This window comes from Carassius carassius, chromosome 47, assembly GCF_963082965.1.
Source record: "Carassius carassius chromosome 47, fCarCar2.1, whole genome shotgun sequence".
Lineage (NCBI taxonomy): Eukaryota > Metazoa > Chordata > Actinopteri > Cypriniformes > Cyprinidae > Carassius > Carassius carassius.
The window spans coordinates 9,652,864-9,678,553 of NC_081801.1; the positions used below are offsets into that span (position 1 = coordinate 9,652,864).

Here is a 25,690-nt window from a genome sequence, read left to right on the forward strand (position 1 = left end):
TGTCAACTAATTTAGTCATCGATTCGTTGCTAAATAACTTTTATTTGCCGTAAACGGCTCATTTCGTGCATATTTCAAATCTGCGGTGACCAAAGTGTGGCAGTAATGAGCCACCGGAGGTTTTACTCAGCCAGTACAGCAGGAGAAGTAGCGAATAGCCAATAGCTGGCCTCGTTTATGTCACGTGCTTCCCGAACAGCGTCTCTGCAGCATTTAGCGGGATGTGCGAGAACTTTACTTTGAGCCTTCAAAAAAGAAGAGTAACCTGTAAACTCTGCACTACTGAACTATTTAAAGGGACGTTCACATATCGCGTCTTTTGCGCGCTCAAGTTCGTTATTTCCAACACCGCACCGCATCGAGTTAAAAACATCTCAACTTTTCAGAATGCTGCAAGCGCATCGCGGGTCATGTGACAAGAACTAACCAATCAGCTTCATCCTTTCCCGTAACAACGTTAAAAGCTCAGTCAAGATGAAAGGAACAGCTGATCATAGTTGTATATGGATTTCCACTTTGAAATAAATTTAGTAGCAGAGCTACTGCAAGCGATTTTTTGAGCTGCAAATCCATTTATCCTTTGCTGAAATTTCCGCGTCTTCAAGGAGAGAGCACGTCATGGTTGCTTATCAAAGGCAGACGCCTCAGGGGCGCTTCTGCGCGAGCGCTTTGGAAAGAAGGAGAAAGCGGCGCGCCTAGCGTTTTCCACACGTTTTTAGGCGCGATTTGTGAACGGCCCCTAAGACTTTCATTTGTGCAGATTCTCCAGTACAATGTTGTTTGCAAATGTTTAGTCGTAAAAGCTGATAACATTGCTTTTTAACAGTTAACATTAAAAGCTTTACAAACATGTTCTGTGATCAGTTTGTAGTTTACCAGTTCAAAATTCAGTCGTGCAGCCTAATTATGACTGAATGACAGAGGTAAATGTTTAAAGATATTTGAAATGCACTTTTTTTCTAAGTATTCACTGCTTTTTCACACAGCAGGTTTTTTGTGTGTGACTGTCCAATTTTTTTTTCTGGACAACCTTCTGATGGATTTTACTTTAAATTGTGAGTTCCATTCAGGTTTCATGCCACTGGCACTTTATTCGAAGGATTGTTTACAATTTCTTAGCAAAAGCTATAAAGCTGTTTCCCAGTAAATAATAAAATACAATGCACTGCAATTTTATTCTGTTTTATCCTTATTCTTAGTGAAAATATGTTCTAAAAGGTTCCTTAATAAGCTTCGTTCGGGATGTTAAACTACTTTAGGAGCTCTAAGGACTGCCATGGTGAAAACATTATTTTAAATCTTGTGAAATTTGCTAGAGTATGGGTCAGTGTTCTGATTGCAGAAGAGTTCGACAAAGGATTACTAACACAATAAAACAACTCCAGGTATATTTTTGATTAGGATATAACAGTGCAAAATGGTTAAAATCTCTTAAAAATCTATGCTGAAGGATAAAGACCATTTATTAATAATTTACTTGGGGAAAAAATGGAAAAAACTAAAATATAAGTACATAAACCGATTAATCGATTAATCGTAAAAATAATCGACAGATTAATCGATTATCAAAATAATCGTTAGTTGCAGCCCTACCACCAACCCAACGCCGCTGCGCAGAATAGCCGCCGACCCAGCACCATTGCACAGGATGGCCGCCAATCGAGCACCACGAGGCAAGATGGAAGCCAGCCCAACACCACAGCACAAGATGGCCGCCAGCTCAGCGCCACGAGGCAAGATGGACGCCATCCCAGCACCACAGCACAAGATGGCCGCCAGCCCAGAGCCACTGCGCAGAATGGCCGCCGGCCCAGCACCACTGCCCATGATGGCCGCAGGTCCAGCGACACTGCACAAGATGGCCGTCAGCCCAGCGCCACGAGGCAAGATGGACGCCAGCACAGCGCTACAGCACAAAGTGGTCACCAGCCCAGCGCCACGGTGCAAGATGGCCGCAAGCTCAGCGCCAACGCCCAAGATGGCCGCTGATACGTTTTTGGATTATTTCTCCATGCTGTCAAAGATCATAGAGATTCCCAGGAGTGTTCACGTCACGTCTGCTGAGCCAGCACCACAGTACAAGATGGCCACCAACCCAGCGCCACTGCACAAGGTGGCCACCAGCCCGGAGCCACTGCAGAGGAGGGCAGCTACAGTGGGCTTTCCTGAGTTGAGTCAGGTTCCAGTTAACCCTCCAGAGTCAAGTCAGGTTCCAGTTGACCCTCCAGAGTCGAGTCAGGTTCCCGTTGACCCTCCAGAGTCGAGTCAGGTTCCCGTTGACCCTCCAGAGTCGAGTCAGGTTCCCGTTGACCCTCCAGAGTCGAGTCAGGTTCCCGTTGACCCTCCAGAGTCCAGTGAGGTTCCCGTTGACCCTCCAGAGTCGAGTGAGGTTCCCGTTGACCCTCCAGAGTTGAGTCAGGTTCCCGTTGACCCTCCAGAGTCGAGTCATGTTCCCGTTGACCCTCCAGAATCGAGTGAGGTTCCCGTTGACCCTCCAGAGTTGAGTCAGGTTCCCGTTGACCCTCCAGAGTTTAGTCAGGTTCCCGTTGACCCTCCAGAGTTGAGTCAGGTTCCAGTCGACCCTCCAGAGTTGAGTCAGGTTCTCGTTGACCCTCCAGAGTCGAGTCATGTTCCAGTTGACCTTCCAGAGTCAAGGCAGGTGCCCGTTGACTTTCCAGAGTTGAGTCAGGTTCCGGTTGACCCTCCAGAGTCGAGTCAGGTGCTCATGGACCCTTCAGAGTCGAGTCAGGTGCTCATGGACCCTCCAGAGTCAGGGCTAGTCACCGTTGACCTTCCAGAGTCGGGGCTAGTCACCGTTGACCTTCCAGAGTCAGGGCTAGTCACCGTGGACCTTCCAGAGTCAAGTCAAGTCACCGATGACCCTCCAGAGTCAGGGCTAGTCACCGTTGACCTTCCAGAGTCAGGGCTAGTCACTGTGGACCTCCCAGAGTCAAGTCAAGTCACCGATGACCCTCCAGAGTCAGGGCTAGTCACCGTTGACCTTCCAGAGTCAGGGCTAGTCACAGTGGACCTCCCAGAGTCAAATCAAGTCACAGATGACCCTCCAGAGTCAGGGCTAGTCACCGTTGACCTTCCAGAGTCAAATCAAGTCACCGATGACCCTCCAGAGTCAGGGCTAGTCACCGTTGACCTTCCAGAGTCAGGGCTAGTCACCGTGGACCTCCCAGAGTCAGGTCAAGTCACTGGTGATCTTCAGGGACAGAGTCCAGTCACCGGTGATCTTCAAGGACCGAGTCAAGTCACCAGTGATCTTCATGAACAAGGGCAAGTCACCATTGATCTTCATGAACAAGGAAACACCATGGGAGTACCAGAGTCTCGTAATTTCTCTGTGGAACTACCAGAGCCTCTCCACGTCTCTGATGAACTACCAGAGCCTCCCCACGTTTCTGCTGAACTACCAGAGTCTCTCCACGTATCTGATGAGTCTCTCCTCGCTTCTGCGGAACTTCCAGAGCCTCGTCACATCTCAGTTGAACTCTCTGAGCACCCGACTGATCCTGCTGTGGCCACGAGGCTACCCTTAACTTCTTCATGTTTTTTGTTTAAGACTTGCCCAATCAGACTTATCCTCCTGTTTATTCGGCCACAGGGATGTGGTGGTCTTCTGCTCCGCCCTGGGGGGCGTCTGGTTCGGACGCACGGAGGTGGTGGTCTTCTGCTCCGCCCTGGGGGGCATCTGGTTCGGCTGCATGGATGTGGTGGTCTTCTGCTCCGCCCTGGGGGGCGTCTGGTTCCGACGCACGGAGGTGGTGGTCTTCTGCTCCGCCCTGGGGGGCGTCTGGTTCGACCGCACGGATGTGGTGGTCTTCTGTTCCGCCCTGGGGGGCGTCTGGTTCGGACGCTCGAATGTGGTGGTCTTCTGTTCCGCCCTGGGGGGCGTCTGGTTCGGACGCTCGGATGTGGTGGTCTTCTGCTCCGCTCTGGGGGGGCGTCTGGTTCGGCCGCACAGATGTGGTGGTCTTCTGCTCCGCCCTGGGGGGGCGTCTGGTTCGGACGCACGGATCTGGTGTTCTGCTCCTCCTTGGGGGGGCGTCTGCTTAGGCTGCATGGATGTGGTGGTCTTCTGCTCCGCCGTGGTGGGCGTCACGTGATGTCCTTCTTGGACTTGTGTTTTTGTGTTTATTTTTTTTTTGTTCTTCTGTCTGTTTTCCTCCTATGGACCTGGCCCTCCGTCCCTCCCCTGATCCTCCGCCAGTCCACCTCCCTCTTGGGTTTCTTGTCTGTGTCTTTCGTTCTGTTTCCCTCTAAGGACCTGGCCCTCCGTCCCTTCCCCTGTTCCTCCGCCGGTCCACCACCCTCCTGGACTCCTTGTTTTGTGTTGCACTTCTCTTGTCTCTGTTTTCCCATTTCACCTGGTCGTCTTGTCTCTGTTTCCCCATTCTACCTGGTCCTCTTGTCTCTGTTTTCCCCATTTTACCTGGCCCTCCGTCCCTCCCCCTGGTCCTCCGCCGCTCCACCTCCCTCCTGGTCTCTTTGTGTGTTTGGTCTTCCCATGGGTTTGGGTGGAGCATCTGGCAGCTGCTCCGTGGAGGAGGGGGTAATGTCACGCTGTCTAGTCTCTGTTTTCCTGGGTGTCCACTAGTGGGCTCACTTCCCCTTAGGCACTTCACCGTAGGCGCTAGAATTCATCTAGTCTTGTCCTGTCATCACAGTAATTGCACTCCTGTTAATTGCACCAGGTACAGTCACTTTATTGTCATTAGCCTCCCTATAAATACCAGTCTTTTCCTGTTGTTTGTATGGAGTCCTTACCTTTCATGTATCCAGCATTTTCATTCCCTGAGATTCTTCCTAGTCTGCTCGTCCTCAGAGTCCTCTCGTTTTCCGAGTTCCCTTTCCTGTCCCTTTCCTTGTTTGTTTATTTTTAGACTGTCTTTTGGTTTTGACCTTGGATTGTTTTTTGACTACGATTTGGATTATCCCTGAATAAAGACATCTGCAATTGGATCTCTGGGTACACGATCGTCACACAACTAAAATATATAATTGTGATTTATCACATGATTGCAATGAGTTAAACTCATGAATGCGCATCTCGTATATGAAAAGCATTTTAGGGGGCCCTATGTCTGAGGAAACACATTGACTTTTGGCTGAGAGAACAGGAGGTGAGATGGCTGTTCGCAGATATTTGATTGTGCATTACTTCTTGGTGTTCACCTTTCAATGGTTATTTATCTGTCTAGAGTTGAATAAAAAATTCACAATACATATTCTTCAGTTTGCTTTTTTTAAAATCTGTAACTGCCTTTGAAATCTCTATAACAGCTTGCTCTGAGATGTCCATTGTTGAAGGCAAAGATTAAAAAAAAAAAAAAAACTTCAATTGTGGATGATGTCCATTCATAAGACCAGATCCATATGTGTGGCGGAATTATGATTAAAAACCAGTGGGTTTTAACCTCAGCACAAAGAGTAAGCAACCCTTTTGAGCATTCAAAAGAACTTGTAAAATCTTTGTGAAATATAATGTTTGAAAAAGGAAATGTAAATCTATGAATTGGAGCATTCATATTTTTAATAATATTAGTATTAGTACAATGTATAAATAGTATAAGGTATCAGATGTTTTGTGTTTCTGCTTAAATAATTGTCCCAATTAAAGATACAGTTATTTGTTTAATACATTTTTATTTATATTTATTTTATATTATTAATATTTATATATTTTCTTGTAAAAAATCTAAGTGTAGCATAATATAATCTTTCAATAGAAAATATTAAAGTATAAATAAGAGCATATAATGTCAGTCACCTATATGTCCCTGTTTTTTCCTCTTAAAAGATCTGTGATTTTTTTTTTTTTTTTTTTTTTTATTTTACTGTAGATTACATTTATTATTTAATTAAATATTTATTTTTTTGTTTCCAAATTCTCTTGGCTGGTACTTTACATACCCCATTTATTATGTATTATTATTATTATTTTGAATGCTAAACCCTCAGTTTCTTATCTTAAGGTGCTCACTATAAAGTATCTACACCTATGAGCACACTTAATTCAGTTTGCTATTTCAGTTAACCCATTACATCTGTGAAAGTTCTCATATGATCGCAATCTCAGAGTAAAGGTGTTGGCATCCTCAAATATGATTTCCCTGACATATGCAAGGACTAAAGAAGATGACATTGTGCTCATTAAGGTAAGGACAAATATCTTTTGCAGTCTAAATTTGGTTGTTTAATGTTGTTTAAACATGGTGAGCTTATGATTTTTTCGTTCGCAGTATTCTTTTGTGTGTTGCATTTTCTTCTGCATCTAAAGAACAAAGTAAAAGCAAAACCCCCAAAAATCCCTAAAAAGGAAAAAAGATGTTCCACCTGTGTACACTTTTTTTTTTTATCTCTGAAAGAAATGTACTGATATATACTGAAAAAGCAATTCAACAGCACAACTGTTTAAGAAGCTAAACATTTTCAGCATATAGACCTTTGTTTGTATCCAGTATTGCATTAATACAAATTCAGTGAAGAACAGTTTTCCACTGTGCTTTATTATTGATGGACATACTCTTGTTATGGTTAAACAAAGACCGGAAGTTGACCTACATCGGCTGGTGAAACTTATGAAATGGAATCATATTCCTTTTTATGGTTTATTTGCCAATCAATACTGAATGTTTTTCTCAATTTGAGAGATTACATTTTCGAAACTTCACTAGCTAATGACTGTAAACTGATTAATTAGTCATGTTTTCTGTTTGACATTAGACACATTTTACATTAACACCAAAGCACATCAAGTAAACTCCCACTGGCTTTTATAATATTCTTTGTATGAAAACAAAATCAGACACTTCCTTGAAATAATTCAGTGTCAAAACAAGCAAAGACCTCGTGGTGAAGACATTAAACAGAGTCAAGGACAGAATGGCACACTGGGATTGAAAGTGCATCCGAAAATATATATTAACAGATATTAAAGATTTTTCTTCTAAAAACAAAATTTACATCTAAAGTCTACATTTAGCTTCAGAGTGTAGTTAATGCAGAACAAACAGTGTTGTTTTTGGTGGTTAACATGATGAAAATGGAATTCAGTGAATGATATATATTTCTTGCAAATTATAACATAAATCTATGATCATTGTTCATCATTGTTATATATAATAATGAGATATTTCATGTAATATAAAATATGTTTTTGGAGATGAGAAAACAAACGTTAATTGACATTCAGCTTTTTATATTTAAATTACTTAGTTTCTTATCAGTTAGGTACATTAGAGTTTAATGTTACATCATATGTTAAATGAATGTTTATTGCATTATTTTACCAGCGTGTGTTGCCATGGTGGTGTTGTGTACTTCAGCTTGTGGAATGTCATCATGGCTGCGTTTATGGTGGTTGTAAGATTATTAAACGTTCAAAACAGATAGGTTGGTATTTAGCTAATATGATACAGTACATGATTTTACTGTAAATGTAAGTTAAATCCATAAAACCTATAGAGTCCTTACTATATTTTTACTGTAAAATTCTGGCAAACAGTGTATGCCATACCATTAAAAAATCATGTAAAATACCACCAGGTCATTATGCATTAAAATTCTTGAATCTTGGGAGTAGCTCAAATCTTTTTGGTGTGGATGCAGTGTTGTAGGGACTTTAATCAGTGTATGTGGAGACACAATTTACTGGTCAATATAATCGGAATATTTTTCTGTGCTTATGCTGAATACGCTCTCTGCCAGCTCAAAGTGGATAACATTCAAAGATCTTCCGTTGAAAGCATATGATGCAAGACCCTCTCCAAATCTGCTTTTCCCAGAAGGACTAGAGAGAGAATGCTAAAGACTTGAATGAAATTGCTAGTTATAACAGAACAGTACTACCCCCTCCTGGACAGAAAACGTCAATTATCCAGTGTGTACTTTGCCTCATTTTAGAGGTTTCCTCTGAGCGATTAGGTGTTTATTTATTTTAGGTGATCCTTGCCTGACACCTTTCACCACATTTCTTTACTTTTTTTATTTTTAATTTAAGCCCTTATTTGCCCTTCTGTGTTGTTCTTAAATCTTCACATCTTTCATCACATTTAATTATTATTATTATTTATGTATTTATTTATTTTATTTTTTTTACTTCTAAACTGTTATCATGTAGGAGTGATGCATGTCCAGTGCTTGCATATTTTGACATGCTTATTAAAATTCTAGTTTGCGTTTATGTGTGCAGTATATTATTCATGATGGGGGGAAAGCTGTTTTCCGAAGATGAATATGCATAATTACTGAAATATAATTTATATATTGTCTACACAGATGGAAATCAAGAACTCATTGAAATCTTGTTGGGACTTTTCATATTTCAAGCCTGGGAAATTTTGATTATGAAAAGCTGAACTTTATCGTACTTGGTTTGTGACATATAGCTGTTCTGGTACATTGGCAGCTCAATGGAATCTTCCTGCACTTTCAGTTATTGAAGTGAGGTCAGGGGCCATGTCAACTCTAAGCCTCTCTCCATTCCAAACCTTTATTTAGCCACTTTCTGAGGGGATAGACCAGTATATTGGCCATGAGAATGAGTGTGGGGCAAGAATAAACAGCCCTCTGCAGATTCTTGTTTCAAAGAAATATGCAGAAACACATGGCTTTGGTAGAGGTTCTAATTATTCTGTACTGTGTAGGCCATTAACTATCTGAGATTGTAGAAATGTTGTCATTTTGGTTTTAGGTTACAATGGAGCAAAATAATCAAGAAATGCTGCACCCTATGGTTGTTATAATATTTATGTACTTAAAACCTGCTATATTTGTGGGGTTGAGTTGTCATGTTTTAAATCATGTTATAAAATTATAAAATGCATTAATTTGTTTGTTTGCCCAAAACAGTGGTTTGACCTCATATTATTTTTGTGTGTGTGTGTTTCAGTGTGTTTTGTGTTCAAAAATTTTAAAGTCTCTTTTGCTTACCAATGCTGCATTTATTTGGTCAACAATACAGTAAAAGCAGCAATATTGTGAAATATTATTACAATTAAAAATATGTATATATATATATATATATATATAGCATCCATTACTTCAGTGTTACAAGATCTTTAAGAAACCATTGTAATATATTATAATACTATTATACCATTATAATAGTATTATATATAATAGTAATATACTTGTGATATTTCTTATTATCAATGTTGAACGGTTATATAATTTATTTATTATAATTTTTTTTTATACATCAATGATACACACACACACACACACACACACACACACACACACACACACACACACACGTGTGTATATATATATATATATATATATATATATATATATATATATATATATATATATATATATATATATATATATATATATGTGTGTGTGTGTGTGTGTGTATGTATATGTATATAGTTTAATGCATCCTAAAAATCTCACTGACCTTACTGTTGTCAGCATACAGAAGAGAATAACAGGCACAGTAACTTCCACACACACGTCTTTACTGAAGGAACAGAGCAGAGACAGGTAAGGATATGTGGTGAGTATAAGAGAGATGATTAATCAAGTCACGTCTGTCGCTGAAAGAGTAACAGTCTATATCTTTGCAGGCAGAGAAAGAATGACATGCTGGGGATTGGGGACAAAGCAGTAGAAGTAGAAGGATTGTCTACAGGTAGGTCGTCAGTTTGCACATGTGGTAACACCAAGACCAGACAATGATGGAGTGAAGAGTGGCTGCTTATACAGGGTGCTGAGCTGTTGCAGGTGGCTCAAGTTAGAATTACAGTAATTGTGAGTGGTGGAGCTGAGGGATCTATCTTTGGGTGCCTGGATGATTCTGTGACTAGGCTAAATATATATATATATATTTTCTTCTAAAAAGAACAGGAATCTGCACTTCTGTTGCAAGTTTTTATGTAGCCTGAGGCTGTTGCTTTTTGTGGACTCTTTTCATATTATCCTCATGACAATGTTTATGATAGTAAACCTAAATAACTTTTGGTTTGAACTTGTTGTGTTGATTACTCTGTTGCTTGTGGCAATGGACTACCAAGGCACAGACCAACCCACCTACCAGCAGCAGCAGTTTTAACCTAAGAGGCAATTGTGGTATTGGTGTTAGTCTTTGTTTTGGTGCTGCATGACCACATGTGTATTGCAGCTCTGCGCAAATCACAAGGGCGGACTGCTATTAGTCCTACTGTCATCGCATTTTATTGTACAGTGAAAGCCAAAATTACATAATGAAGCATGAATGTGCTTGATATTACAGCAGTGATTCTAATACAAGCTTTGTCCCTAGTGGTTTATTTGGAAGAAACAGCAAAAACCCATTCTATCAGCATCTTTCTTTCCCAATGTGAGTCGGTGGGCCACACAGTTCTATTTGATGCCATATGTGCTGTACTATATTATCAAGCCACGAGATTGTATAAACGTGTTCTGATTTAGTATATGGTACATTTGCAGCCAACACGGGTTTAAAATCGTTGGCCTTGTCCACCTCGCGGCGCCCTTCCCCAGCACTGCTGAACCGGATTCTAGGTCAACATTAATCCGCACGTTTGGCTTCAGACCCCGAGGGCACTTTTATGGTCCCAGCATAGCCTATCGCTGACAACTTCTATTTATTGCCTATATGCATAATCATAAAGATATCAGCTCTCGAGCGATTACTGAAACCAGTAAATGCTTTCTTCAGACAGAATATTGGTAACAGTTTGTTACAGCGATAAAATAGTAGCATAGCCTAAAATAAATGTGTGATCGTATTTTATACAGTAGCAATATAATTAACAATACGAGTGCTTTAAATTTTAATTCACTGTTAAATCAAATCCCGCGTTTGGCGTGTGATGACGTTTTTCAGTATTTCATTGAAGCTTTTTCTTAACACAACAAAAGTAGCAGCCAATTTATAAAAATACAAATCAATTGGTTATGAATTTAAAAAAAAAAAAATATATATATACAAACGTTTACAAATTGTACACAAATACTACATTAACAGAAAATATTTATTATTTCCTAGGTTCTTAGGGGAAAATGCTTCGTATAATTTGATGTTAAATGTTTTTTTATTTTATTTAAAGTTAAAAAAAAACTCGATTTTTAAGTTTAAAAACTTTCAAAATCATCGTTTAATTAAAGACTCACGCAGATATTTGGTGAACATTACATTATTGCTTACCATAGTAACATTTTGTAAGGGGAATAACGTGGCTCGTGTGAGTGTATGTTCAAGCTAGGTCACGAGGACACATGGATGGTGACGTCACTCGCTCTTCCCGGGGAACAATCAGAGGCAGCGCGAGCTCCACTTGAATGGATTGTTGTCGGTGAATAACTTTGCTTCTGGTTTCTAACCATTAGCCCACCGCTCACATTTTCTGCCGTTTTTCTTCTAATATTCGCGACTCCAAATTGCACTAAATGGTTAATGAAGCACTTAACACCACTCGGAAAAGTGTTGGCAACAAACCCCTGAGGTCTGTGTGTGCGGCTTAACTTTTGCAAAGTGGGTAAGTGCAGAAATCTCAACACTCTTTTCCCGTGTATTTTTCCTTTCAATTTCAGGATATTTCCATTTAATTCTGCTGAACTTTGGAAGTTTCAGACTTCACGCTACTGAAAAAATAGCTGTAATTTCGCTTCAGTGTTACATCTACATGCCAATGTTGTTTACAATCATCATTCCTGTCAGTTATAGTTGGACACAGTATGTTGCCATTGTTCCTCAGTGAAGCGCGGGGTCAGTCCTGTTTGCTTTTCTTATCTTTTTGAAGTCTCTCTGAACACTCCGTCCAAACTTTTCACTTTCCCTTGGAGACTCAGTAAGATCCAAGAATATCAGTGACCCCGGTTTATGTGTATTTATGGAGCTCTCAGTGTCTGGACTCTTGACACAATTGACACAGTTAACTCTGCAAGTTTAGGAAACACAAAATGCTCTGACAATGTAAACTTCGCATAGTGACCACACTTTAGATTCAGTACTTGGGGCCACTGTAACTTGATCCACCTCTGTGTATTGCCTCCAAGAGCTTGGTCCTAGTTTTGCTGTTAATAACAGTGCTGACCTCATCCTTAGTTTCCACCATATTAAGCGAAAGTTTGCTTTGGAGTGTATGTACGGACTAACTAAAGTTTGATTTTATTCAGGTGTCCTGGGATCTGTTGGAATCTGAATGGACTAATATGAAGAGCCTGAAGGCAAAGTTTAGGAAGAGTGATGTAAGTATGACTTAGTGTATTTTTCAGGTGGTTTGGGAATATTGCGTTGGTCATGTACACTAGTCCAAAAAGTCCTAGATGAAATAAGATGATAATTTAACAACTTATCATATGATGTTTATAATTCATATATTTTCATTCATTTGGAATCTGAGGTCTAGTTTCATAGTTGACTTGTGTGAATGTTCTAGACTGAGGTGAATGACTCAGAATCAGACATGTCTGCAGCTTTATTATGAGGACTGAGTCATAACTGGGAGTATAATTTTATGGCTGAGAATTTCTGCACTCCCAAAGAAAGAATGAAAGAAAAAAACAAGCCTCAGAGGAGCTTCCTGCCACCAAATGTGATTCAGCAATCATTCCTAAGCTTGTAACAGATCTTCATCGGTCTCAGGGAGAAGTATTGGAATGTACTTGAACAAAACATTATTGCTTATAATTGCATGATTTGGCTTGCCAAATCATTGCCACTCGGGCTGAATCAGCAGAGAGAGATTACTGTGAAGCTGAGTTTTAATATACTTTCTGCCAGCACATGGTCTCAGTGGCTTTTTGAACATTTGCACGGAATGTTGCTAAGAGCAAGCCTGCCATAGCCACATTCACAGCTCATAATATTGATTTTTCTCCTTGTATGGTGGCAGAGATGTGTTTTACTGTTTTTCTTTACTAAATGGTGGGTGTTTGCTTGAACAACAATGTGATTGCCTAGGAACAAAACGTTGCATTTTCTTTTTTTTTCTTTTTTTTTTTACAAAAATCCATAGGTAGGTTCATAGAAAGAGTTGACAAAGAGAACCCATTCAAACAAATGAGATGCACATATCGTCACCTTGGAATTATAATTTTATTTCTGCATTCTGAATAGTTTCGAGTAGGGATGCAATGATACCATTTTTTTCAGAACCGATCCGATCCTTGTCTGCCGATACCAATCCAATCCGATACCAGCACAGTTATTTTTTCAATCAATGTAGAATTTCTATACTTCTCTGTGTTGACCTGATCATCACTCTTTTTTGTGTTAAATACAACCTACTACATATAGACAACTTCATTTTAATGAAAAATAATGAATGAAAAAAAAATCATAATCTATAAAAAAAAACCCTATTATAAACTAGGTTAGTGAATAATTCAGCAGCAAAAGATACTCTAGATTCTAGAAAAATCACAGTGCACAATAATTTTATAAAATCTAGTGCAATATTTTATTTTCAAATAAAAGTGAAAAAGGATAAATCTGGTAAAATGTTACACATTGCTCTTTGTATTGTTGTAAAATACATTCATGAAAAAACAAGTGTATATATATTTATATAGAAATATAAAAGACGTTTCTTTTAAATGTATAGCACAGTAATAAAGGCAGCAACATATCATATCATAGATAGGACAGAACAAGAAAGATTATGTGATGTGACATTCAGCCAAGTATGGTGACCCATACTCAGAATTTGTGCTCTGCATTTATCCCATCCAAAGTGCACACACACAGCAGTGAACACACACCCGGAGCAGTGGGCAGCCATTTATGCTGCGGCGCTGAGTTGGGGGTTCAGTGCCTTGCTCAAGGGTGTAACGGTAGCAGGCCCAAAACTTAAATAAAACGTCTAACTTAACTATGCACAGTTCGGGCGCCAGACAAGCTTAATCTTGTCAAAATACAAATGCTATTTGTTGCTTTTTACCACGGAATGTCTCTATTAGCCACCGATTACAAACATAAATCAGAGTCTCACACAAAGAAAGTTAACCTTCACAGTTATATATTTTCACCAAACTAAAAAGGAAAAAAAAATAATAATTCACAAGTTCATTGTCATGTTATATAGTATATTTTCTTAAACAATGAAGGTAAGAAAATCACAAAACACCAACAAAGGAGATCAAAAATAAATAAATAGAAAAAAAATGTTATGCACCCTTAGTTCCACGCAATATTTCCTCAACAGGAGGTACTGGAAACAGAAAGGATGAAAAAGTATATAAAATGTATAAAGAGATCACCTTGGTTTGAATTCAAAATAAAAACATACGTTCTTCAACACAAAAAAAAACAATACATAAAAAATATATAAACACTTCTACACGCTAAATCAAATCAAACACCATGAAATGGAAAAGTCTTTGCCTTGGTGCGCTGTGATGAATGGGCGTGCTTGAATGTTCAGGTAGGTTTGCGTGTTAGTGTAGTGTGTGTGTTTGTGTGTGTTTGCGAGGAGCGCTGAGCTCGGCCGATAATGGCAGGGAGGAAACAGTTTTTCTTTTTTTGTCGGTTGGAGTCTTTTAAACTAAGGAAGTTTAAACAGGAGTTCGTTCACCTGAGTAGCTCACTCGCTCTCGTCAGCACCAAAGACTACGTCGCCCTGCAACCAGCAGCCGAGAGTGCATGCCGCACTCAGTGATCGCCCCGGAAACTCGCGTCCGCTTCAGCAACCCAGACTGGCCCAAACAGCAGCGATGCGTTCAGTCTCACCAACTAGGCGGTTGTCTCAGGTAATCGGTTTTCTCTCTCGTTCCTTCTCTCACTTGTCTCTCCTCTTTTTTTTTTCCTCCTATAACTCCTCCTTATATACACGTTTCCAATTTCCGGTTAATTTACTTCCCTCCTCCATCCAGCCACACAGCAAAAAAAAAAAACTCCTCTTTTTTCCTCGCACTTCCACAAGGGCACCTAAGTCGTGATATTGCCAGCCCGGGACTCAAACCCACAATCCTAGGGATAGGAGTCATGCTCTCTAACCACTAGGCCACGACTCCCCCCATTATTAATAATCTTTGATTGCACAGAAAAGTATTATAATGCAGGCTGCGCAGCCCTCCGAGTCCACATAGAAATGTTAGCACAACAAACAAGCTGCTCGGCTTGTGTTCATCTTCAGTTCTTTCTTCACAGCAGTTCAGTCAGTGTACTGTCTGAATAAATGAATTACTCAGGGATATTTGATTAATGTTTACTGGAGACGAGAACCATTTAAAATGATTCAGTCCGATTTGGTGAACTGGTTCAACCAATTCACTAAGAAGAACCGGTAAAATCAAACAATTCGTTCGTGAACCGGACATCACTAGTACAAAGGGAAGAGATACCAGGGAACTACACTGCGACCAAAATGGTCGCATATGCGACCTTTTGAAATGACATTGCGACCCTAATTTTTATGAGGTCGCAAATGTATTACTGATTATTTTTGTACCAACCTTATGTTTTGGGCAATATGATTTACTATGAGCATTTATTAAAACAGAAATGTGTATTTTAAAAATACATTTTATAACATGCTCTGAGCATTCAACACATCAAGTTTGCTTCAGCCCCCGCGATACGGGAACGCTGAACTGAGCAGCTGGTTATTCGCGCGCTGTGTGCGGTGCGCACGAGAGAGCCGCATCTCACGGACAGCAACACCGAACCGAGCTCTCCTTCAGGACGTTCACGTCCTCCTGCACCTGAACGAACAAATACAAATTGCAGTTTAAACAAACAGAAAAGTTTGCAAAAGAGCTTAATTCAGCACTGCGGTGTTCTGGTGTTCAGGGAGCAAGCAGAGACGCGTCTCAAAGTCTTCTTGCTTTTGTACCGACAAATACATACTTAATATGTCAAAATACCTGTCTTGGAAAGTGTGTTCGAAAAGTCTGTGGTTATGTCTTAAGTGAAAGTAAAGAGTTGGAAAGAAATCGGATGTGTATCATTATAATGGATGCACTGTCTCTTAAAGTGACCGCGCCTAATTTACCAGCTCTGCTGTCGGTGTCTTTAATGTATGAAAATGAAAGTAAATCACTCAATGCTCTTGATTGAATTACTTTGTATTTTTAACAAGAATCTATCCACAGTCAAACTAAAAATCAGATATAATTGATTATATTGTTTTACTGGTGGGTGCAGGACACTAGTTCATTTATGTAAGTGAGTATAGCAAAATACAGCGAACTGTGAAATATTATACCCAAAAATTCTTCATACTGTAGACTAACAGTGAAATTGATATATATATATATATATATATATCTATATATATATATATATATATATATATATATATATATATATACAACCCGAATTCCGGAAAAGTTGGGACGTTTTTTTAATTTTAATAAAATGAAAACTAAAGGAATTTCAAATCACATGAGCCAATATTTTATTCACAATAGAACATAGATAACGTAGCAAATGTTTAAACTGAGAAATGTTACACTTTTATCCACTTAATTAGCTCATTTAAAATTTAATGCCTGCTACAAAAAAGTTAACACGGGGGCAACAAATGGCTAAAAAAGCAAGCAGTTTTGAAAAGATTCAGCTGGGAGAACATCTAGTGATTAATTAAGTTAATTGATATCAGGTCTGTAACATGATTAGCTATAAAAGCTTTGTCTTAGAGAAGCAGAGTCTCTCAGAAGTAAAGATGGGCAGAGGCTCTCCAATCTGTGAAAGACTGCGTAAAAAAATTGTGGAAAACTTTAAAAACAATGTTCCTCAACGTCAAATTGCAAAGGCTTTGCAAATCTCATCATCTACAGTGCATAACATCATCAAAAGATTCGGAGAAACTGGAGAAATCTCTGTGCGTAAGGGACAAGGCCGGAGACCTTTATTGGATGCCCGTGGTCTTCGGGCTCTCAGACGACACTGCATCACTCATCGGCATGATTGTGTCAATGACATTACTAAATGGGCCCAGGAATACTTTCAGAAACCACTGTCGGTAAACACAATCCGCCGTGCCATCAGCAGGTGCCAACTAAAGCTCTATCATGCAAAAAGGAAGCCATATGTGAACATGGTCCAGAAGCGCCGTCGTGTCCTGTGGGCCAAGGCTCATTTAAAATGGACTATTTCAAAGTGGAATAGTGTTTTATGGTCAGACGAGTCCAAATTTGACATTCTTGTTGGAAATCACGGACGCCGTGTCCTCCGGGCTAAAGAGGAGGGAGACCTTCCAGCATGTAATCAGCGTTCAGTTCAAAAGCCAGCATCTCTGATGGTATGGGGGTGCATAAGTGCATACGGTATGGGCAGCTTGCATGTTTTGGAAGGCTCTGTGAATGCTGAAAGGTATATAAAGGTTTTAGAGCAAAATATGCTTCCCTCCAAACAACGTCTATTTCAGGGAAGGCCTTGTTTATTTCAGCAGGACAATGCAAAACCACATACTGCAGCTATAACAACAGCATGGCTTCGTCGTAGAAGAGTCCGGGTGCTAACCTGGCCTGCCTGCAGTCCAGATCTTTCACCTATAGAGAACATTTGGCGCATCATTAAACGAAAAATACGTCAAAGACGACCACGAACTCTTCAGCAGCTGGAAATCTATATAAGGCAAGAATGGGACCAAATTCCAACAGCAAAACTCCAGCAACTCATAGCCTCAATGCCCAGACGTCTTCAAACTGTTTTGAAAAGAAAAGGAGATGCTACACCATGGTAAACATGCCCCGTCCCAACTATTTTGAGACCTGTAGCAGAAATCAAAATTGAAATGAGCTCATTTTGTGCATAAAATAGTAAACTTTCTTAGTTTAAACATTTGCAATGTTATCTATGTTCTATTGTGAATAAAATATTGGCTCATGTGATATGAAAGTCTTTTAGTTTTCATTTTATTAAAATTTAAAAAACGTCCCAACTTTTCCGGAATTCGGGTTGAAAATATATATATATTAAATTAGGGACCTGACCATGTTTTGCTTAAGTTTTTCTTTCTTTAATCGCTAATGCAACCTTTTCACACCACAGTCTGAACAAAATTAAGCATTGCTTGGTAATTGTTCAACAAAGTATTGATAGTTATGTAAATATTGTCATACTATAGTTGTCTGAAGTTTTGGTTGATTCCATTACATATCTTTGTATCAAAGTTATCTGACATTATCAAGAGGAATTTGTTCTGACACAGTTTAAATATGAGTTCTTGTCATATTTTATTACCAATTTCTTAACTACAACAAATAAACTGTGATAATGTGATAAATGTTGAAGGTGTCTAAATACATTTTGGTTTGACTGTGTATTTTTTGGTAGTCAAACCCCATCCCCACCAGAGTTTAACTTTATTTGCTTGGTCGTAGCAGACTGTCCAGAAGCTAATTCCTTTCTGTCCTCTATCGTATAATGTCACATTTCACAGTCGGTCACAGCTTAAAGGGGTCATATGATGCGATTTCAAGTTTTCATTTATCTTTGGAGTGTTACAAGCTGTTAGTGAATAGATTTGATCCCTAAAGTTTCAAAGACTAAAGTCTTAAACCCAAAGAGATATTCTTAACCTGTTAGTCAGCACCCCCAAATTATGGGACTCACAGCTGAAGTGCTCTACCCAACTTATAATTGTAACAGTTTCCTACTTCAGTGTGTTACAAACATAATTTTTTTATTTGATTATATAATAAGTGTTAACAAGGATTAAAAAACCAAAATAACTGACATGGGAAAATTACGTCGGTTAGAGGTTATGAATTTCGGTTTTGATTATTTTTCGATTAATCGTCCAGCCCTATATTCAAATATATTTGAATATCTACGTGCCTACCCCCCAAAATGCATAAAAAATAAAATAAAATACACCGTAGCCTAATGGAGATTCAATCACAAATGTATTAACATTGAGTCATAAACAGAACTATCTGGATTATTTTTTTTACTTAATGTTTGAAACAGCAGGTTATCAACTTAGAATATCAACTTATATGAAGTGCCACTATGCATATCCCACAACATTAGGATAAATGAAAATAAAACAAAAAAAACGATTCAGAACAGGCACAAACAATAACGCGACAACTTAAACAGCAGCAGGAGTAAGGCATATAGCCTAGCCTAATTCATTTCTTAATATTGTTTGCAAGAAACACCAGCCTATCAACTTGATCTGTATTAAGTGCGTCTCCCTTTTTATTTACAAAGTTCCCCGCGGTGGAGAACACACGTTCAGAGCACACAGACGTGCCTGGCTAATAGCTCTTATTTGCTTGATTTGGTCATAGGCCTACGCTTAGGGCTGGGCGATATATTGAATATTAGCGATACTATCGGAATAATTTTGACGACGATGTACAATTTGAATATATCGGGAATATCGAATATTTCAAATTCAAGCATACTTTCCCAAAAGAACGCGCCGAATGTCCAAAAAAGGAACCTGTAACTGCTGACTGCTCTACGCCCCTCTACTACGAGAGCTGTAATGATAGCGGTTGCCAGATAACAAGAGTTTAAATCCCCCAATCAGAGCTCCACTGTTACAAGGATACATTTTCTGCCCGGTGTTTTCTTATTTTAAGCAATCTGGCAACCATGCGCACGTGCTCACTCCTCATTGCGGAAGAGCCGCTGACGATAATCTGAAAACACTAACAAGCTGGAATTGAGCGATCTAATGAAAGCGTCGTTCAGCCGGTCTGTGTTCTGTCGTGAGATCTCAACTGTATTGTTTGCATTTGTGATCGCAAAATAAATGCACTTACTCGACCGCCGATGTTTGAATAGAGAAACATAGGCTATGGCCATTTGGAATTACTATTGGGGAATTTCACTGATATGTTTACCAGTTTCCATAATATAGACAGAGAGAATGCAAAAGTATTTGGTATTCATTTATATATATTTATATATAAGAAATAGCTATGTGCTTCAGCAACTAGCTCCCCATCTAAGAGGGTTTTTAGTGTCAGTAGGAACATAGTTTCATGCCACAGAGCTTCTCTTAAAACCACAGACAGTTGACAGACTTGTGTTCTTAGCTTAAAAACTTGTTAAAAAATTAAAATAAAATACTTATCCCAGTTGCATAGTTTAAATTGTGAATTGCATGTACTAAAAAGTTGACACAATGCACTTTCTGTAACTGTTACTTAATTTGCACTGCTTCAGTTACATATAGGCCTACATGTATTCATTAATAAAAAGCAGTAAGTGATCTCTTGGTCTAGATTTTTTAACTGCTTAAATTAGCTGTTTAATCTAAATGTTTTTTTTTTTTTTTAATGGGCAAAAGAAAATCATGTTTTATTTTTTATTATTTAAATGCAAACATATCGAGATATATATCGAATATCATAAAAAAATTTGACAATATCGAGATATCATTTTTTTTTGTATATCGCCCAGCCCTACCTACGCTACAATACGTCTAGAGTGCCCTCTACTGGATAAGATGGCAAAGAATAAAATAAAAAAATAAAAAAAACAAACGATCTAATCATAGACTGTAAAAAATGCGCATGGCATTTTAAAAACCGGATATTTTATTTATAGTTTGATTATGGATATTTCACGTCATGTTCGAATGCATATTCGAATATCGAATAAAAAGTGACAGCCCTATAACACGCTTAAGGCATTCGGCCAATCACAACACACTGGATAGCTGGCCAATCAGGGCACACCTTGCTTTTCAGACCGATGAGCTTTGTAAAAGAAACTGCACGTTTCAGAAAAGCAGGGCATAGAGAAACAATAATGTATTTTTTTTTTTTTTTACCTTAAACTGCATAAACACATTTCATTACACCAAATACCGTATTTTCCGCACTATAAGTCGCACCAGATTATAAGGCGCACCTTCAATGAATGGCCTATTTTAGAACTGTTTTCACATATAAGGCGCACCGGGTTATAGGGCGCATAGAATAGAAGATACTGCAGTCAAACGTTTGACTGGGTTTGCGTTATGCATCCACTAGATGGAGCTGTGCTAAAGGGAATGTCAACATTTTGACAAAGCGCCTTGATCCATATATAAGGCGTTTCGTCTTTTTTTGAGAAAATTAAAGGTTTTTAAGTGCGCCTTATAGTGCGGAAAATACGGTACACAAAATAATATTCTTTTTTTCGCAACATCACATGACCCCTTTAATTCAAACCTTTAAGGGAGTGGATGATGGTCTACTCTAGGCTGCCCATGTAACAGTTCCGAAGCCTTTCCAAGAGTAGGTTGCTTTATAAATAGCATCTTCTATTGACAGTGCCAGGTGTGTATTAATTTCATATCTTTGATTGTGCTACTGCTGGGCAGTAAACCGGTTCATACCGAAAACCGGTGAATATTTTCGTTACGATGTTAATTTAGAATATACCGCCATACTGGTGTATTTAATTACTCAGCGTTCGGAACGAACATTATGCTGCGCCGCGGCCGCGAGACACTGTTTCAGACGGACCCTTTACAATGTTGCACTTCTAAGCAGCGACTGCGAGGCATGGTGAGGGTACACACAGCAGTGCTCTGGTGTTACGTTATAATGCCTATTTCACACAGTCCATCTGCTGTGCGTATTAACGGATTCCAGCTGCACGAGGTTGCGGTCCGTCGTGCGTTCAAGGAGCGGTGCCTCGTCTGCAGCAGTGAAGCGATTGTTAACGTACCGAGTCTATTTTTGCTGTGCTGCAGGCGCTGAATTAAAGTGAAAGCGAATTGTTCGCGAGAAAAATGAACATGGATTGACATGGAAACGCAGTCACATGGGTTTTTGGCTGGGTTTAAAACAAGAAAAAGAGCACTTTTAGATAAACAAGGAAAACAATATATATGTTCACTTTTATGGAAGCAGAAAAACAGTTCATTAAGACCCGTGGGATTGCTTGTGATAAAGAAGAGACTGTTTTTGTCTGTGGTGTTTTAATTTTAAATATTTTAACAAGAAAAGTAGGCTAATTATTGTGTTTAAATGTTTTGCCTCTTGCTTGAGCAGCTTATTATACAAACCTAGAAGTAAAATGCATGAATAATGCGTTGTTTATATTTATTGAGTTTAAACTAATGTCTATAACTATGAAAGATTGTTACTGTTCTGTGATAAAAGACTTACGATGCTGGAAAAAAAAAAATATATATGACGTTTTTTTTTTTTTTAATGCATAATCAGGTGTACAATGCATTTTCTGCTGGTTGATATTCCAAGACGTGCTTGCGGCTAAGGTGCTGGAGCAAATTGCTGGTGTTGCCGCCTTTGTATATATAAAATATATATATATATTTTTTTTTTTACATGATATGAAATCAAAACAATGAACAAATATTGTGTTTGTGGACTAAACCGACATAGGATCAGAAGCGGACTGCAAACACGTCCTGTGTGAAAGCACAATGAGTCCGTGCTGCGGACTGCATATGCACTGCAGGCAGATTATGCATATATAATATCCATTTTATGCAAGTGCTTTATGCACGAGCAATTTGCTCCACCACCTTAGCCGCAAGCACGTCTTGGAATATCAACCAGCAGAAAATGCATTGTACACCTGATTATGCATAAAAAAAAAACCCGTCATAAACCGGAAAACCGGCATAATTTAAAAAAAAAAAAAACGGTATATACATTTTTGGTCAAACCGCCCAGCACTAGGTCGTGCCATCCAATCATTGAAATGATTGCTAAAATAACATTGGTAAAAGCGAGCTTATTTTGACATTTCTGGTCATTTTCTAGTAAAACAACAGGACCCCCATACCATTTCTGTTTTCAGTTCAGCTTTCAATTGACTAATCAGATGTTTACAGCTCTCATCCATTTGGCCCAGGACCAATCAGATGAAGCCCCAGATGACCACTCAGAGTAGAGAATGCCAAGTATCTAAGAAGATGGTTTCTAAGAAGGTGGTTTCTGTTTTAGCCCAGACCCAGCTGCCTGGCTCTTAAAGATTTGCAAACCTAGCCCGAGCAATCCCCTTCTCCCTTTAACCTCAGCCCAGACCTTCTGGTCTACATATTACATACTCTGGCCTAATACAGCTATCCCAGATTCCAGTTGTCATTTGCCTTGTTTTCCCTGCGTGTAGCTAGTTGTGGATTGATAATGTTGCAGCCCTGATAGTACAAGATGGCCCATCTGTATCTCCCCAGTGACTTAAGACATTCTGTGAGCTTTAGTTCTGTGAGCCTAGTTAGTTAGGTTTAGTCATGAGTCATCTCAGTAACAGTTGTTGGTGTTGAAGTAATGACAAGCTTTCCAGGTTGAGAAATTAGCCGTCAGGATGGCTCTCTAAATTGGCTTCAGACTACTAACTGTTAGTATTATTGTTAGTATCCCAGATAAGTCTTTGTGTGTTAGGGCTGGACCATAATATTCGATTATTAGAATATTCTTTCAGTGAGTTGGCATTCGATTTTCAATTTTGAGGTTTTAATATTATTTTTTTTTTTTCTTGAATACCTGGCATCCCCAACGAATATTTCATATTTCAGTTCATATTTCAGTTCATCTGGAAGAGAAGACAAAAATGTCAAGACCTCAGCTGTGTGGAAGCACTTTAAATTGAGTGAGGACAAGACAAAGGCAGTGTGCTAAATATGCGATTTGAAACTGGCCTACCACAACAGTACATCAAGTTAGAAAAATCACCTATTTTCTATAAGTAGTACACCTAATATATTGTTGGTGTAAAAAAAAAAAAAAAAAGAACTGCTTTTATCCGGCATGTTAATCAGTAATTTTACTCATGATAAAAATGTGCACTTAATTTGCTCTGAAAATACTTTGAATAAAAAAAACCCAGCCCTAATAATAATTTGTCTATATTAAAAGTATTACTATTAACAGAAGTGTGTTTTGTATCTCGAAGCATATAAGCCCTGCCTGTGTGAGATATGCCGCTTCTGCCTCGCACTGTTCTGTAGTTTATTAAAAGTTTATTCATTCTGAAGGTGTTGCATGTCCATATTGCACCAAAATGTGACTGCACTCCCTTGGGTCTGCAGCAACACGCCCGCCATGCACAAAGTCTATTGGATGAACGGTTCTCGACATAATAAAAATGCAAACAGACAGACAGGCACACATAGATTCTTGCCTTTATTACATCGTGTCTACACCAGACGTGACCGTTGTCGTGTCACCCAGCACTGCAACAGCTAAAGTCTGTTTGCACTGGACACGACAAAGCGACCATTGAAAATCATTAGAAATTTGTGTCAGTACATCATAAATAGAACACAACAGCAGTTTACTGTCGGGAATTTGTCAGCCGCGTACGCCGCATCCAGTGTAGAAAGCTTAATAGGTTCTATTGTATATTGTCATGCCATGCTGCTCGTGTCCAGTGTAGACATGGTGTTAAGAAGAAGATGTTGGCCCCCTCCCTCCAAAGCTTTGAATATGTTGATTTGTTGATATGTTGATTACTACAGAAGCTTTAAAACTCAAAAAATTTATATTCAGACCAGCCCTATTGTGTGCGTGTTGATTTCTTATAACAGTGCAATATTTCAACTGTGTTCTTTTTTTTTTCTTTTTTTTGTACGTCATCTTAAGACAGAAGTAGACTGTGGGTGTCAACTGGTGAAAATAGTAGGGCTGTTAAATTAATGAAATAAAAGGACATAACATTCTAATAAAAGTATGGTAGAAAAAATGTCACCACTTTAAATAAACAACTGCTACCTTCACCATAGAAAATAATTCACTCAGATACATGGCATAATGTGAAACTTTTCTATATGATACAAAAACTGCATCTGCATGTCAGTGGATTATTTGTATGCATTTTATTTTAGGGTATTACTGCAATGGTGAGTGAGCTGTTGATGAGAGCTGTACATGAGAGAGCACTGTTGTTCTATAATCGAATCAGCGACTGTTGACAACCACAGCAAACATGCAGTTAAGCTATAATGAGTAGCAGTGTAACCTCCAGAATTATGTCGCTCACAATAAAGTAATATTATGTAATTCATTTCATTTGGGGCTAATTTATTAATAAAAGGAATTGGAAAGTTTCATACTTTTGCAGACAATCCTCACTGATCTCTAATCACTACCAATCCAGATTTCCGGACTTGCAGTCATCATGCCCTCTAAACTCTACTTTCTACAACTTCTTCCAACTCTTTGTTTCATCTCTTTTCAGAGGCAAATTATCTGTAGAGTTCCTCCAAGAATTTTGGCATGGGACGGAATTCAAGTTCAAGGGATTAAAAAGCACATTCTTTCTGAGCGGATGAGTTTGGTGGAATCTGATAATGGATGCGCAAAGTTAGGTACAGAAGGTCTATTTTAAGTCTTGTTCTCAGAACCTCAAACAGGTCACGTGGTTTTTGACTTTTTAATCCTCATATCTATTCAGACCAATGTAAACTACCCCACACTGTTCAAAAGTTTAAGCAGTTGCAGATGTAGTTTAATAGAACAGATTCATTGTTTTTCGCAATGGGTTCATGTGGTTGGCATTAAAATGTACTGGAATTCATAACACAATTATTTCCCAGAGCTACAGATACTTGCCCCTTATATGACTTCGGTCTGCTTCAGATTGGACTTCATCTTTGGGATATGTTTAGAGGTTAATCCACAGATGAACCACTTCTATAATAGTTAATGGCAAAACAGATACGGTTACTAAAATCTATGAACTTCCACAGTATTGGATAAACAAAGGGAGGCATTTGTACACCATGTAATAAAGGTTTCCCACAAAAAGACTCTTTAGTTTTTATTGAAGAGGCGGTTGGTTATACGAGTCGAGTATGCTTTA

The 25,690-nt window shown here is 38.9% G+C and overlaps 1 protein-coding gene across 1 annotated transcript in view; it reads left to right on the top strand.

Moving 5' to 3' along the window:
- The first annotated feature begins 11,218 nt into the window (after positions 1 to 11,218).
- LOC132130073 (ankycorbin-like) overlaps positions 11,219 to 25,690 on the top strand; it is a 44,472-nt gene continuing 30,000 nt past the window's right edge. Inside the window, exons 1-2 of the mRNA XM_059541696.1 lie at positions 11,219 to 11,498; positions 12,139 to 12,210. Coding sequence (XP_059397679.1) covers positions 12,175 to 12,210 — 36 coding nt within the window. The 5' untranslated portion in view covers positions 11,219 to 11,498; positions 12,139 to 12,174. The remainder of the gene's footprint in view (positions 11,499 to 12,138; positions 12,211 to 25,690) is intronic.